Below are 16,057 nucleotides of genomic sequence, written 5' to 3'. Positions count from 1 at the left end.
CCGAGGTTTTTAACCCCAACCCCCCCCCCCCAGCTCTTTGGCTTGAGCTGCTTTAAAGAACACAGGAAACCACAAGATTGTCACAATGTGAATACATTACGACTCCACACATGTACTTGATGTAAATAGACGATCAACACACATCAACTATGACTGGAGATGGCTGTCACAGTAATCAGACGTGTGAATGTGAGTCTCTCCCGAGTGTGAAATGAAAAGTTCAGACAGCTGTGTTTGCCTTGGCAGGGTCAGGGGTCGGGGATCAGAGTACAGCAATCCAACAGGATCTCTATGTATCTAGGTGAACGGCAACGAGCCGCGTGGGGGCTGTAACACAGGGACACGACAAGAACAAATCTAACGCTGAACTCCGGGCTGGTATACAAGACACAGCTCGGTAATCATTCATTTCAAATTCAAGCCATGTAAATTAGTAAATTCCATCTGGTGTCAGCCTGTGCTGCAGTGCTAACAAGGGGCGTGCTGACAGGAGAAGAGTGCGGAGTGATGGAGAGATGAGCTTATCAGTCTGCTACTTCTCCATTTACTGTCCAGTCAAAGGCTGGGGGAGGGGGTGGACAAGAGCTGTAAGTGTTACCTAAACGCAGCAGAGGAAGTCTCTTGCCAGACATGGCTGTGCTTTGGGGCAGAGCCGTGTAAATCTCAGGATTGGATAACTAGCAATGCAGATCGTGTGTCATGTCATTCAATCGATGCGTCTGTGTATTATCTGTTGGCCTGGAAATAAATGGAAATCAACATCTATATTTCTTTAAATCTGAACTCCTGGCAAACAGATAATACTCGCATGCAATATTCATTGTGATTTTTGCTGTGAAAGTCAAGCATTGCCCCGCCCTCTTTTGCCTCTCAAGCTGCCCTTTGTAATGTGATTGGTGGTCTCGTTGACCACGAAGGAGGCTGTTTTCTTTTTCTGTGTAAGTTCCATTTGGCATCTATGCCTCCCCTTTCTTTATTTGTCATTGAGACCTCCTTTGTAGTACAGGGAATGGGCGGGGCAGAGCTTGACTCTTCCCTGAAAAGTCAGATTTTACATACAACTTCAGCTGCCTATGTGACTGGATCTGCTGATCATTTGCGCATGAAGGTAACCCGGTTCTGCATTTATTTGTATTGTGATCAGATTGAATGGCCCAGGTTTGCTTTAAAAATGGCTTCTTTTGGGTTAAATGGCTCCTGAATGTGACATTGTTCCGCCCCCACTGCAAGTTTACATGTGACGACCTTCATGTGCAATGCATAACATTGTGTATTGGACGTGATCAACTTCAATGCTTCTTGTATGAATGGCGTTCTATAGCGAGGACTCATCTATCCATGCCCCCCCCCTCTCCTGAATCATCTGCTCTGACCCACTTTGCTGGCACACTGACCTTGACGCATGCAGCTCGGCTCTGATGACAGATGTGCTGCGGGAATGCCACAGCAGATCCCACAAACATCCCTTTCCATAAACAAGCCACAGGCTTTCCTGAGCCCAACACATGGAGACCCCACCGTACCGATACAATCATCCAATCATGTAATTTTGGTAGCTAGTGGTTGACTGTTGAGCGGTAATAAGCATCCAGTGATTAAAAATCGGTGGAGGCGACTCTAAATTCTGAAGCATGCTGGGAAATGGCTAAAATGTAAGCTCGTGAGCTGCTAAAAATCGGGAAGCTCTTGAGATTCCCAACTTAAACGTATAGCTGAAACCTTTTTCTCCTTTTTGTTTTGTTTTTCATGTAGGGTTGTGAATAGGAAACTAGAGAAGAGTCCCAGACGGTGCACCAAAAATGTCGAAGTCCAAGAGCTCGGAGACCGTGAGGGTGGTGGTGCGGTGCCGGCCTATGAACAGCAAGGAAACCGCAGCCGGTTTCCACAAAGTGGTTGACGTGGACGTGAAGCTCGGGCAAGTGTCGGTGAAGATTCAGAAAGGGGCCAGCAACGAGTTGCCGAAGACGTTCACTTTCGACGCCGTATACGACTATAACTCGAAGCAGGTGGAGCTCTACGATGAGACCTTCAGACCGTTGGTGGATTCCGTCTTGTTAGGCTTTAACGGAACCATCTTTGCCTATGGACAGACGGGAACTGGGAAGACTTTCACCATGGAGGGACTGCGAGGTGATCCTGAAAAGAGGGGCGTGATACCGAATTCTTTCGAGCACATCTTCACCCACATATCCCGTTCCCAGAATCAACAGTATTTGGTGAGGGCTTCTTATTTGGAGATCTACCAGGAGGAGATCCGAGACCTTCTTTCCAAAGATCAGTCGAAACGTCTAGAACTTAAAGAAAGACCAGACACTGGTATCTATGTCAAGGACCTGTCCTCTTTTGTCACAAAGAGCGTGAAGGAAATAGAACACGTCATGAATGTTGGCAACCAGAACCGCTCCGTGGGCGCCACCAACATGAATGAACACAGCTCCCGTTCTCACGCCATCTTCATGATCACCATCGAGTGCAGCGAGATCGGTTTGGATGGCGAGAACCACATCCGTGTAGGAAAACTCAATCTGGTAGACTTGGCTGGAAGCGAACGCCAAACAAAGACTGGCGCCCAAGGCGAACGGCTAAAAGAGGCGACAAAAATTAATTTGTCTCTCTCGGCCCTAGGAAATGTTATATCGGCCCTCGTGGACGGCAGAAGCACCCACATTCCCTACCGAGATTCCAAACTTACTAGGTTACTGCAGGACTCATTGGGTGGCAATGCCAAGACGGTTATGGTGGCCAATATTGGACCGGCCTCCTATAACGTGGAGGAGTCCCTGACAACGCTACGCTACGCCAATCGTGCCAAAAACATCAAGAACAAGCCTAGAGTGAATGAAGATCCCAAGGACGCCTTACTACGGGAGTTCCAGGAGGAGATCGCAAGGCTGAAAGCACAGCTTGAGAAGAGGGTGGTGGTGAAAAGACATAGGAGGGGCAGGAGAAGGCCTGGAGTGGATGGAGCAGGAGATGAGGAGGAGGAGGAGGAGGAAGAAGGGGAATCTTATGATGGAGAAGAAGATGGTGACGACAAAGATTACTGGCGGGAACAGCAGGAGAAGCTCGAGACTGAGAAGAAGGCCATTGTTGAAAATAACAGTTTGGTGGCCGAGGAGAAACAGAAGCTTTTGAAGGAGAAAGAGAAAAAAATGGACGACTTACGAAGAGAAAAAGAAGCGATGGAAATGCTGTCGGCTAAAGTCAAGGTAAACCTAACCACGGTCATCGGGCATGACGGGGCTCCTAAAAGTGTGTTCAGGCAAAAGATCTTTCTATAAACGTATAGACTTAGACCAACTTAGTGTGCAGGATTATGGATAAGGAGGGACGAGGTTGGAAAGATGCCTCTGGAGCCAACCTATCTTGAGCGCAATTAACTGGGGAGATCAAACCTGGCCAATGGAGAAGGCTTGGCATTAGATCGCCATTAATTAACCGTCAGGACATTATCTAATGCATAGGGCCATCGCCTCAATCCACCATTTGCTGTCTAGTCCGATCAGTTTTCATTATACATAGGATATAGATGACAAGCCTATGGGGAATCTGTTCACCTAAAGGTTCCAGAACTCTCAGTCCTTTGTTGGGTAAGGCAGGAGAATTTAAAATCCCATCTTGATGACTTCTTGAATAGAGAACAGAATGCTGATTGGACTGTTGAAACAGCAACTGTTAGAAGAGAAGATTGAGTAGACTTTCTTTACTTTCTGAAAATGACTAGTTACAGAGCTGCCTCTTCCCATATAAAAATGTGTCTTAGCTTAGAGACTGGGCTACGGTGTCTTTTATGGGAGATCCCTCCTACAATCTAGTTCAGTCAAAGAGGTAAAAAGATGAGATGTCAGTCAGGAGAGCAGTGGAGAGGTTGACCAGTGACCCCCAAGTTTGTAGCTGGGAGGATGTAGATCTTCTAGGAGGCTTAAAGAAGGTTAGATATGACAGTAATCAGGAATGCCCAAAAGTGGACGCTATCGGAGCACCTCGAGCTTCCACTTAAGCCAACTGTATAGATGAAGGCAGCTTGTGAAAGCATTTCATGAATCAGGGACTGGGTACCCTTTATAAAGTCACAAGTCCTCTTTACAGCTCAGTTCTGGTCAGGTGTTTTTCAACAATAAACATCCAGGACTATTTGGCCTGACCGTAATCCCTCGGATCCATTCGATCTGACTGTAATGTCTCTGATCCATTTGGTCTGACCATAAGGTCTCAGATCCATTTGGTCTGACCATAAGGTCTCAGATCCATTCGATCTGTCCGTAATGCCTCGGATCCGTTCGGTCTGTCCGTAATACCTCGGATCCATTTGGTCTGACCGCAAGGTCTCGGATCCATTTGGTCTGACCGCAAGGTCTCGGATCCATTCGGTCTGACCGTAATGCCTCGGATCCATTCGGTCTGACCGTAATGGACTATTGTGTACCCTTGCACAGTATTCATATTAATAATATTCAATTTTTTCAGGCTATGGAGAGCAAGCTTCTTGTTGGGGGTAAAAACATTGTTGATCACACCAATGAACAACAGAAGATCCTTGAGCAGAAGAGGAAAGAAATTGCTGAACAGGCAAGTGACAGGTGTCTTTTGAAGTTCACATTTTTCCTTTGTTACATCTTCAGTATATTGCCAATATATACAAAATATAAAAAAAGAAATGAGTGGGAAACCATCTTTAGCCGCTTCAGCTCGTAGGCTGGCCATACACGATTCATTTCTGTGATTCGGCCATCAGGGTGTATGGGGGATCCCCCTTCCACCCTGATCGGCCACAGTCACTGTTCCGTCTAGGATTTAGAGGCCGACTCCTTTAACAGACGTTGATCAGAAAAATGACTTTTGTTGAACAACCGAATGCCAACGGGGCCACACACTGCTTGAATTTCAGCTGAGTCATCAGGGCTCGGACAAAATTCCATCAGTGCATGGCCAGCTTCATATCTTTATACTCCTCATGCACCAGCAGCCTTAAAAATAAGGGTTCCAAAGGAACATGGGTGTAAACTAGGGATGCACCAATACCGAGTAGTTGGGCGAGTACTCGGTCAGAAGGAGATCTTCTTCTAACCGACAGTGCAGAGGGAGCATGGAGCCGGCTTCTTGAATGGAAGGGTGAGTTATGACCTGCCTCCTGTCTTCCTGATTGGCTAGGAAGCCGGCTTCATGTGATGCTAAGCAGCCTGGCTTCCTAACCAATCAGGAAACTTGAGTGGCACGTAATGACCTGATTGGTCAGGAAGCCAGGCTGCCTAGGAACAAGTGAAGCCGGCTTCCTAGCCAATCAGGAGCCGGGAGGTCATGACCTGCTTCCTGATTTGCTAGGAAGCCAGCATCATGTGTTGTTAACAAGCTTAGCTTCCTGAACAATCGGGAAACCGGACAGCACCTCATGACTCGCCGAACCCGGCTTCGTGATTGGTCAGGATGCCAGGCAGCCTCTGAAGCCGATGTTCTTTCTCTAGAACACCCACTTCACAGGCCTTAATGTAAACTGATAATCTGTAACCCATGAGAAAGCAAGAAAAGCAAATAAAGTGCAAAACTTTCCTTTTGTTCTGCAATACCACCGTTTCTATATCCTTCTTCTGCTAGTCATGTGACAAAAGGCCACGACGTGGGTCACATGGTCTCTGCCAATGGAGCTTAGTGTATTAAGGCAGAACCAACCCCTTTAGAGGATCCATGTCAACACCGATCCTTTTCTTTGCAAGGAACCTTGTAATGATTGTCATGGTGCCGCACTAGAACAGTTAAAGGGCAAAGGTCATTAATTCCCCCTCTTTAGCTTTTCTTAATGTGCTGACACATACTTTTTGTATAACCATCTACTTTAAAACACACGTGCAGATATGGTTCTTCTTCTTTTGTGTAAGCCGAACTTTAAAGTTCGTTCTTTATAAAAATGAGATTGCAGCTGGCGGTCTAATGTTTATGTCGGTCTCATAGAAACGACGAGAGCGAGAAATGCAGCAACAGATGGAGAGCCGGGATGAAGAGACTTTGGAGCTGAAGGAGACTTACAGTTCATTGCAGCAGGAGGTCGATATCAAGACCAAGAAATTGAAAAAGGTAAATTCTGGAAGCAATTATAATATGCCTTGTTCCTTAATAATAACCATCACTTTGGAAAGGAGGAAAACAAGAAAATGTATCTCATGCTAGGTCCTCACTGTGACACCAGACTCTCCACAACCTTCCCCTTGGCCATAAACTGATTGTCTTTCCAGTCAAGCCATTAACTGGAAAGACATTTGGGTTGTGGTCATGGACTTCACTTGCAGCCATCGGCAACCCGTCTTTACTATCTGTATCATCTTCCTTTCCCAGCTGTTTTCCAAGCTGCAGGCAGTGAAAGCGGAGATCCACGACCTGCAGGAGGAACACATAAAAGAGCGCCAAGAACTGGAGCAGACGCAGAACGAGCTCACCCGAGAGCTGAAGTTAAAGTAAGCACTTAGGGTAGAACATGCTACGCTCATAGATCAATGCTGGATCCTAGAGAGACACAGAAGAGTGACGGAGGAAAAAGAACAAGCGCTCCATCTAGTCTACTAAGTCTACCCCTTGTTTTTTTTATCTTTATGTCAGAGTATAGACCTATGGTTGTCCCCAGCATGTTTAAATTCTCTTACTGTTGACTGACTCTCTACCTTTCCTTGGAATCGTTTCCAAACATTAACTACTTCTTCTGTACAATAATACTTTCTAAGGTTAAATTTGAACATTCCTCCTGCTAGTTTAAGGTCATGATCTCCGTTTCATATTGAAAATTCTGCCCTCCTTATTCACATACTTCATTGATTTAAAGGTTATAGTGAATAGGTAAAGTGATAAGAAAGATCTATATAGAGGAACCAGGACCTCTTTCCTCCTGCTGGAGATCTCTCTAGTGATAATAAATATCTATATAGAGGAATCAGGACCTCCTTCCCCCTGCTGGGGATCCCTCTAGTGATAAGAAAGATCTATATAGAGGAACCAGGACCTCTTTCCTCCTGCTGGGGATCCCTCTAGTGATAATAAAGATCTATATAGAGGAATCAGGACCTCCTTCATCCTGCTGGGGATCCCTCTAGTGATAAGTAAGGCTCTATATAGAGGAATCAGGACCTCCTTCCTCTTGCTGGGGACCCCTCTAGTGATAATAGGGATCTATATAGAGTAATCAGGACCTCCTTCCTCCTGCTGGGGATCCCTCTAGTGATAATAAAGATCTATATAGAGGGATCAGGACCTCCTTCCTCCTGCTGGCGATCCCTCTAGTGATAATAAAGATCTATATAGAGGGATCAGGACCTCCTTCCTCCTGCTGGCGATCCCTCTAGTGATAATAAAGATCTATATAGAGGGATCAGGACCTCCTTCCTCCTGCTGGCGATCCCTCTAGTGATAATAAAGATCTATATAGAGGGATCAGGACCTCCTTCCTCCTGCTGGAGATCCCTCTAGTGATAACTAAAGATCTATATAGAGGAATCAGGACCTCCTTCCTCCTGAGGGGATCCCTCTAGATATAATAAAGATCTATATAGAGGAATTAGGACCTCCTGCTGGGGATCCCTCTAGTGATAAAAAAGATCTATATAGAGGGATCAGGACCTCCTTCCTCCTGCTGGAGATCCCTCTAGTGATAACTAAAGATCTATATAGAGGAATCAGGACATCCTTCCTCCTGCTGGAGATCCCATTTTGCAATGATCTGAAATAAGCACCCCCAAATCTTTTTTTTTTCCTCCTGTAGTTCTAGCTGACACTGTACCCCCAATATTGTACTCTATCAGAGGATTCTTTTCCCCTTGGAAACAATGAACTGCAGTTTCCTGCTCCTGGCATAACGATTTCTTGTGTTGCAGGCACCTCATCATTGAGAACTTTATTCCTATGGAAGAGAAAAATAAGATGATGAACCGCTGCTATCATGAAGAGGAGGAGGATCAGTGGAAGCTCCATCCAATCACCAGGCTGGAGTAAGTATTGGATACCCGTGCATATTGGTGATTGGTATTGTGCCTTCTGCTGTGGTTTTATGATAGATGACGGCACCATGCCGCTGGTCTCGTTTTCTGTGCAGGGTTATTGGCACGGTCTTGAGCATTCACATTTGTCTGACCCTTTTGGTTTGGTTTAGATTGCAGTCAGGAGAGGTCACCTAGTTAAAAAGTTGGACTAAAACAAATTAAAAATGAATCCATCCTCAGAAAAGCAACCGGAATGTTCCTCTGGTCTCGTTTTGTTATTTGGGATGGTTTCAAAAGGTTTGCACAGACATTGTACTGATCTGAGCATTACATTTATGGCACATCTTGTCCTTTCACTGTCTAGTAACCAGCAGATGATGAGACGATCCGTGTCCGCCATTGGCTACAAGAGACCGTTGAGTCGTCACGCAAGAATGACGATGATGGTCAAGCCCGATCCTCGATACAGGGTAAGTCGGGAAGCCTAAAAAAGACACTTGTCCGCCAATTTCTGTCGAATGTGAAAAATCAATAAAGAGTACCTTATGAAAAAAAAGAAGGCCGGTCAGAGATCGAAGGACTAGTCACCTGCATTGGCTGTGGACCTCCTAATGCTCATTATTGACTTACCATGCCTTCCCTCTATGTGGAGGCCATCTTGGTAGAGGCAGGGTTGGCTTTCTCATATCACCGTCCAGTAAGGAGAACAGTGAGTAGCACAACACCAATCCACACTCTAAATCTCAGATTTGCAGTCACCATGTCACACTGTAGGTATATATATCTCTGAGGCTGTAGGCACGGGAGGTCCTGGGCACCTTCACATAGACATGTGCGATTTGTTTCGTTCCGAATCGAAATTCGGACGAATTTTCGGACATTCGGATGTATCCGAATTACAGACATAACGAATGCAAACGAATCCGAATTTCCATTTCCGAAATTCGGTAGCGTTCGCACGAACGTTCGTTTCGTTTTCTGTTCTTATTCGTTTCTTATTCGTTTCGTTCGTTGGAGCAAAGTGACATTAGAGAAGGAGAAAAATATTTTTTCCCCCTCAAATGTCACTTTGCTGCAAACGAACGAAACGAATCAGAAACGAATAAGAACAGAAAACGAAACGAACGTTCGTGCGAACGCTACCGAATTTCGTCCGAATTCCGAATTGACTTTCACACCCGAATCCCGAAAAACGAAATAACACAAATCCGAATTTCAAACGAAACGAAACGAATTTTTTGGCAGTGCACATGTCTACCTTCACATACTGGGAAGTGAGCTGCTATTTTTCAGGAGGAAGGTCTATTTTCAGGGAACTGCTTAGGCACAATCCACACAAAAACATGCAAAATGTCTTCACCTTTTCAGGCCGAAAACATTGTCCTTCTGGAGCTGGATATGCCAAGTCGTACGACTCGGGATTATGAAGGACCGGCAGTGGCCCCCAAAGTCCAGGCCGCACTGGAAGCTGCTCTTCAGGATGAAGATGACATCCAAGTTGACGCCTCGACATTTGAAAGCATGGCCAGTAAAAAGTGTAAAGCCAGGTAATTATCCGATGCAGGTCTGATGGAAGAAGTTTCACAAGGGGTGTGAATGGAGGATACTGCGGGGTAAAGTATGTTGGGTAGGTGGGATAAGAATGATGGCGTCGTCCAAGATCTATAGGACGCCACAAGACCTTCAAGTAAACATCACTTTTGTGTGGACTGGTTGGGTGGACTGGTTCTATGGACTGGTTGGGTGGACTGGTTCTATGGACTGGTTGGGTGGACTGGCTCTATGGACTGCTTGGGTGGGACTGGTTCTATGGACTGCTTGGGTGGACTGGTTCTATGGACTGCTTGGGAGGACTGGTTGATTATAATAATCTCTTTCTGGTCTTTCCAGGCCTAAGACTGGACGGCGGACTGGCACTTCCCCCAGCCCCTCTGGGTCTTCGCACTTCCCCCAATCAAGGGGCCTAGTTCCAAAGTAGGTCTGAGACCAGAACCGGTTCCGTGGACTCGTGACATGAAGTATTAGGACGGACTAACTAGATGGATGAACTTTACACCCGTAACATGAAGAAGACCCGACTCCATGTCCTCCATGGAGGAGGCGACGGTGGCCTACACTAACCAAACTGTAGGAATGGATTTTTCGATGCTGGAATCACTTGCGCCCTCTCAGGCCAAGAGTAGAACTTTGGCGGGTCCGGATAACAAACGTAAGTGACGGTAATTACGTCTGGTACCTAGCGAGTTCTCAAGACACGACAACCCTCCGCCGGGCTTTCTCTGGCCTAAAACTGTGTGGATAGCGTGCAGGCCGTCGGCTTAAAGTGCACACGAGGGAGTCGGCCATGTTGTATCCTATAACCTAACTCTGATGTCGCTGCGTCTTAGTCTGCTGATCGGCTGTACGTCAGCCATGCACATAACATGGCCGCCTCCCTCTTGTGCAGAACGGCCTGTACGCTTGAAAACTTTATCGACAAACGGAAGAAGAGTTTTACCGCTAGATACAACATGGAGTGTGGTATGTACACCCCCTAATGTGTTTACATACAAACTCCGCTCTCTGCACTGATCTCTGTACCCTAACCTGCGTTTCTCTGTATTTATATCATTTTTTATGACTTAGATGTATATTTAGTCTTCTTTTATAATGTACAATTATTGTTTTTTACTGCGCAAGTTACCGATCAGAGTTTAAGTTTGTCCGCCATTGGCAGATATAAAATAAACGTTTTGGGTTAGAACTCCTGTTGAGTATATATTTGCCGCTGGGGAGATTTCCTTTTAATGCCCAAATTTAGGTAAAATGAAATAAAGGCAACTCTGGGTGCAATACCCGCCCCCTCTCTGCACGCTGTCCCCCCTGCGGGGTTCCATTGCCGCTACTCATCAGGGTTGAATTGCGCCCTGTAGGAATGCACCCATACTAGTATCGGAGTATTTGGGCAAGATACCTTCCCCGATAGCTGAACTTCCAGTCAGAGGAAGATTTCCTATGACCGGCAGTGTCGTAGGGGAACACGGAGCCGGCTTCCTGGGCAATCAGGAAGTTGGGCGGCAAGTAATGAATCGCCTCCCGGCTTCTTGATTGCCCGGGAAGCCGGCTTCATGCCGATTGCCCGGGAAGTCGGCTTCCCGGTCAATCAGCATCGAGGCGGCCGAACAGCTGGCTCGATTGTTGATTGGCTGGGAAGACTGCTTTCCAGCCAATCTGCATGGAGCTGGCTCCGCTTGCCAATTAGGAAGCCAGGAGGTGGGTCATTACTCGCCGCCCAGCTTTCTGATTGCCCGGGAAGCTGGCTCCATGCTGATTGGCTGGCAAGCCTGCTTCCCAACCAATCAGCATCAAGCTGGCCAAACATGGAGCCGACTTCCCGGGAAATCAGGAAGCTGGGCGGCGTGTCATTACCCGCTGCCTGACTTCCTGGGAAGCCGGCTCCATGCCAGTGGAAGCATTGGTACTCGGTATCTGCGAATACCCACAGCAAAATATCAGTACTCGATCCTGAAAAACCGCTATCGGCGCATCCCTGGCGCCCAGTGTTATATAACCCACTTTCTGTGCGTCCAAGGGTGTCAGGTTTCTATATTTCAGATGCACCATGGGAGGGGTATTTAGCCAATTTGTCCATTCATTGTTCCCGCCCCTTTCCTTCCCAACCCACTTATACCCCTTTCCTGCAGTTCACTTGCTGTACTTCCGGGTTTGTGGGAGCACGTGACCTCCTCCCAGCATGCAATGCTCAGGCCTCAGACACTTCATATAATTAGACTGCCCCTGATAACTTCCGGTCACTGTTCATAATCGGATACTGGTAGGTTGGGCTCCTGATCAGGTGGCCACCGTGACCGCCAATCAGAAACCCGGGATACTCCTCCAGCTTTCCTTAAAGGGCCAGCAGCACCCAGCCATGAGGGAAATGACCCCTTATGGAAATTGTTTTGATATAAATGCGCAGTGTGAATGTTCTTTTATCTGCATATAACGGACAGACAAAAAGGCTGCTTGGATCCCACAAAGGGCGCGGACATTTTCTCTCAACGCTCCCATGGCTTTTTATATTTCTTTTGCCATACACACAGAGATCCTTCTCATGTAAGATAGTGATCAGTAGACCAGTCCTGGAGCAGATATAACCGAGTCCGCCCTCTGGTTTTGGCTGATTGGGAGTGTTCATGTCCTGAGCAGACACCTCTTGCCAGCCTCCCAGGAGGGAACAATGGTGATTGGCTGGAAATTTCCATGTCGGGCAATTGATCCTCCCCCTGAGCTCAGAAGGCGAGGAAGTGTGTGTGTAGAGCTTGCTGCTCCAGCCATATGGTTTCGGATTGGCTGGGGAAAGGTTTTCATTGGCGCCCAGTGTCCTGAATGAGGAGATTTTTCTCACTTCCTGTCAGCACAGGAAGTGATGAAATTCTCTCCAAAAGCAGCACATGCCAAAACTACAAGTCCCATGAGGCATGGCAAGGCTCTGATAGCCACACACATGACTCCCAGAGAGCCTCCCCGCAACTGGAGTGCCCAGGTTGCCGACCCCTGGATAAGAAGATCTAACCATGCTTTATTGCTAGATGTGCTCTCCTGTTCTGGTGACAAAGCCCTCCCCCATTTCTTGTACGGGTGTCACCCCAACAGGAAGTGAGAAAATCTGCTAAACTGTGTCACTTGCAGAAATAACTCTTCCCCAGTCTCTCCAGAACTTATAACTAAAAGACTTAAAGGGCCACAAACGTAGTCATTAGCTGGACCCATCATAACAAAGGATCGGCCAACCATTGTCTCACATCTGGGGGCACTTCAGGGCACCGTGCAGCCCACGACGGTGGTCACAGAGTCCTTCATGTAGTCGGCCATTTTGCTGCTCTTTACTGTGAATGCACACTGTCGTTGAATGTCTCCATTGTCACACGGCACTTGCTTGTTCCCCAATCCGCTCTTCGTGTGTGTGTGTGTGTCCCCACTCCCCGCATGGTTTTACTCTTGCGCATAAGTTGAAGCCTGGAGGAGCGACGTTACAGGGAGGTGTGGCGCGCCTCCCTCCTCGGCCTTACACGAAGAAGCCATATACGCTGCAAATTTTCTACAATGCTACGCCGCAGCGTGGTGGCCACTTCCCATCCAGGAGTAAGAAGCAGGAGGGAGATCTATTTATTTGTACTTTTGTCTATTGGTGAATGTAAATCGAAATAAAATCTCTTTACTGCACGCCATCTTTATTTCCCGACACGGGGACCTACGAGTCTGACTTTAAGGGGACCTCCAATGGAATAGGAACCACTGCGCATACGTTTGGTTGTCTTTATACGTCTTGGTACATGTAGCCTGAAATGTTTTTACTTTGTAAGTTGCTGCTAAATACCTGCTGAGCAAAATGACCTCCAGAAGCAGATGAGTATTGGTGCGGTGCCCCTGGGATCACTAGAGGATGCCGCGCCGACACATGGTGTGCCTGGATCGCCGTAGTCAGTTTTGCAGCCACGCCCACTTTCTGCAGTGTCCTGTCAGCTATGAATGGAGGAGGAAAGCCACACCTACTACAGCCCCGCTTCTCCTCTGGCAGGCATTATCACTGAGGATGGGACGGGGGGCCACACCCACTACCATCCTGCCTCTAATCTGATTGGTAAGCATTACCACTGCTGGCTGGAGGGCCACACCTACTACAGCCCCGCTTCTCCTCTGACAGGCATTATCACCAAGGAAGGGACAGGGGGGGCCACACCCACTACCATCCTGCCTCTAATCTGATTGGTAAGCATCACCACTGCTGGCTGGAGGGCCACACCCACTACCATCCTGCCTCTAATCTGATAGGTAAGCATTACCACTGCTGGCTGGAGGGCCACACCTACTACTGCCCCCCCTGATTAATGGGCATTACCACTGGGGATGCAGCTGGAGGGCCACACCTACTACAGCCCCGCCTCTCCTTTGATTAATGGGCATCACCCCTATGGATGGGGCTGGGGGGCCACACCTAGTACATCCCCCACCTCTCCTCTGATAGATGGGCATTACCATTGTGGATGGGGCTGGAGGGCCACACCTACTACAGCCCTGCCTCTCCTCTGATTGATGGGCTGGAGGGCCACACCCACTACAGCCCCGCATCTCCTCTGATTGATGGGCATTGGCAGCAGTATCAGGATTGGCCCCAATGAATTCTCTAAAGGAAATTAAAAAAGTTTCATTGCTGACGCCACAGTTGCCCTCATCAAACATGGTGCACGCCCTCCTCACAGTCCATGTCTCCGCCAGTGACAGGAGTGGTAGCCATTCCACTGGGGACACGTGATGTAATATACAACAAACATGCCCCCCTTTCTCTGCTATGAGGAGGAAGGATGGGAATCAGGCTGTGTGGTCATGTGACCACCAAAAGTAAAGTTATTTTTGTGGTCATTTTATTTAAAGGAAAAAGTCTATATCTACGCTCCGTCCATCCCTCCTCCTCAGAGAATGACACCCAGTGCCATTCAACCCACTTCTTGGGAGCTCGGGTTGTCATGGACACACCCCCTCCAAGGGGCAGTGTCATCAAGTGAACTTGAACTAACAGCACAAAGGCATCAACAGCCACACCATTCTGTACCGCCTATTGTTGGAGAAGAGGACTCGGGTGTCATGTGACCAACCCAAAAAAATAAGATTATGAATACACGAACATTTAACAAATGCACTCAGGGCGTCATGGACGCACCATCCGGGGGGTGTGTCTTCAGTTTACATAAGAGGGTGGCGCAAAGAACTTACACTATGTGAGTGATGTCCCCACTGCTGCAGATGACTAGAAGATGAATGGGTTCCCTGTGTCATGTGACCAGGGTTCCCTGTGTGTCACATGACCAGACTGACACCTTACAGAAAAGGGATATATCCTTTAAATAGGCCAGCTAGTTGGCACCTAAGTGAACCTGTGCTGTGGCAATCCTGGAGTCAGGCTTCAATGCATGCATTCCTTTACACATTTCATCTGTACGGCAGGGCTGGAGTGCACGAGGAAGAAGCAGGGCACGGAGCCAATCAGTTCTGATTCGGACACTAGGAGCAGGAGAGAGCAGAGTGACTTAGGGATGAGCTCATCACTGTGCTGCTTTTTCTTTTATGGTTCAATCACAGTCAGGCTGGGGGGGGGGTGGTTAGGATGACCTGGGCTCATAGGAAGTGAGTTAAATTATGCTTGCCATCAGACTGAGGAAATCTACTGGCAGATAAAGGTACTGCAGAGGAAATCTCTGCAATGAAGGTGAATATTAACATCGTATTCATTTTGTATCTTGTTAGTTTGGCCAGAGTTCTGTTTTTAGGGTTCAGTCTCCCCAAAAAGGGCGGGACGATGCTCAAGAATGAAGGAAAAGCCGGCTGCACAATGTCAGATTTGATCTGAAAGCTAAGAAGTATGAGCACCAGCCTGAGCAATCCACAATACACCCACACACTGTGCAATTGGTGATCATCTCACTGCTCAGATGTAATACATATAAGGTTATAATTTGGCTGCAAGGCATGCTGGGACTTGTAGTCCCTCCACTGCTGCAGAGCCTCTCCAACCCACAGCACTCACTGACCTGGCGCTTCTCCTCCAGCCATGCCTTATAAGGAGAAAGAGGGCGTGGCCGGCGCCTTCGCACGATCGCAGCCCACCTCCCCCGCCCTCCGATGCGCATTCCGCCACTGACGTCAAGCTGGTGGGCGTCGCCCTTCCCGCGAGAACTGATCTCCGAGTCTCGCCTCCAATCCGCGACCGCCGTTCTCCGTCACGTGGTTTCCGAGGTGGGGCGGAAGTGTATTGTGGGGAGTGTGGTTCCGGTGCGTAGAAGCTACCCGGGGACCCCGGAGAGGACTACAACTCCCAACGTTACCCTCTTTCCTCGTTTCCGTCTGCCCCACCAGATTGATCGTCCTCCCCCCTCCCTTCGGGAGAACCGTCTGCACACCCCAATCATGAGGGATAAACAGAAGAGGCGGAGGGAGCGCACGTGGGCCGAGGCCGCCAAGATGGTACCAAATGCGAGGGAGGGAGGGACTGTACCAAGTACTGGGGGAGGTCTGTGGTGGGGTGTTATGTGTGTGCAGCACAATGGCGGGAAGGGGGGAGG

General features: G+C 48.0%; 2 protein-coding genes and 1 long non-coding RNA gene across 3 annotated transcripts in view; all 3 read left to right on the top strand.

Moving 5' to 3' along the window:
- KIF3B (kinesin family member 3B) overlaps positions 1 to 10,191 on the top strand; it is a 14,861-nt gene extending 4,670 nt beyond the window's left edge. Inside the window, exons 2-9 of the mRNA XM_018556422.1 lie at positions 1,753 to 3,209; positions 4,468 to 4,569; positions 5,947 to 6,069; positions 6,328 to 6,446; positions 7,854 to 7,967; positions 8,323 to 8,428; positions 9,327 to 9,505; positions 9,849 to 10,191. Of these exons, the coding sequence (XP_018411924.1) occupies positions 1,800 to 3,209; positions 4,468 to 4,569; positions 5,947 to 6,069; positions 6,328 to 6,446; positions 7,854 to 7,967; positions 8,323 to 8,428; positions 9,327 to 9,505; positions 9,849 to 9,936 (2,241 nt within the window). The 5' untranslated portion in view covers positions 1,753 to 1,799 and the 3' untranslated portion in view covers positions 9,937 to 10,191. The remainder of the gene's footprint in view (positions 1 to 1,752; positions 3,210 to 4,467; positions 4,570 to 5,946; positions 6,070 to 6,327; positions 6,447 to 7,853; positions 7,968 to 8,322; positions 8,429 to 9,326; positions 9,506 to 9,848) is intronic.
- LOC108786999 overlaps positions 1 to 15,283 on the top strand; it is a 17,462-nt gene extending 2,179 nt beyond the window's left edge. Inside the window, exons 2-3 of the long non-coding RNA XR_001941238.1 lie at positions 12,793 to 12,897; positions 15,273 to 15,283. This is a non-coding gene — a long non-coding RNA (uncharacterized LOC108786999). The remainder of the gene's footprint in view (positions 1 to 12,792; positions 12,898 to 15,272) is intronic.
- Positions 15,284 to 15,695: 412 nt separating this feature from the next.
- The window catches only part of ASXL1 (additional sex combs like 1, transcriptional regulator), a 10,667-nt gene continuing 10,305 nt past the window's right edge, over positions 15,696 to 16,057 (top strand). The window contains exon 1 of the mRNA XM_018556374.1: positions 15,696 to 15,959. Coding sequence (XP_018411876.1) covers positions 15,903 to 15,959 — 57 coding nt within the window. The 5' untranslated portion in view covers positions 15,696 to 15,902. The remainder of the gene's footprint in view (positions 15,960 to 16,057) is intronic.

This window comes from Nanorana parkeri, unplaced genomic scaffold (assembly GCF_000935625.1).
Source record: "Nanorana parkeri isolate BGI_ZX_2015 unplaced genomic scaffold, ASM93562v1 scaffold237, whole genome shotgun sequence".
Lineage (NCBI taxonomy): Eukaryota > Metazoa > Chordata > Amphibia > Anura > Dicroglossidae > Nanorana > Nanorana parkeri.
Note: the sequence above shows the minus strand (reverse complement) of the source record. Positions and strands in the feature narration are given on the sequence as shown.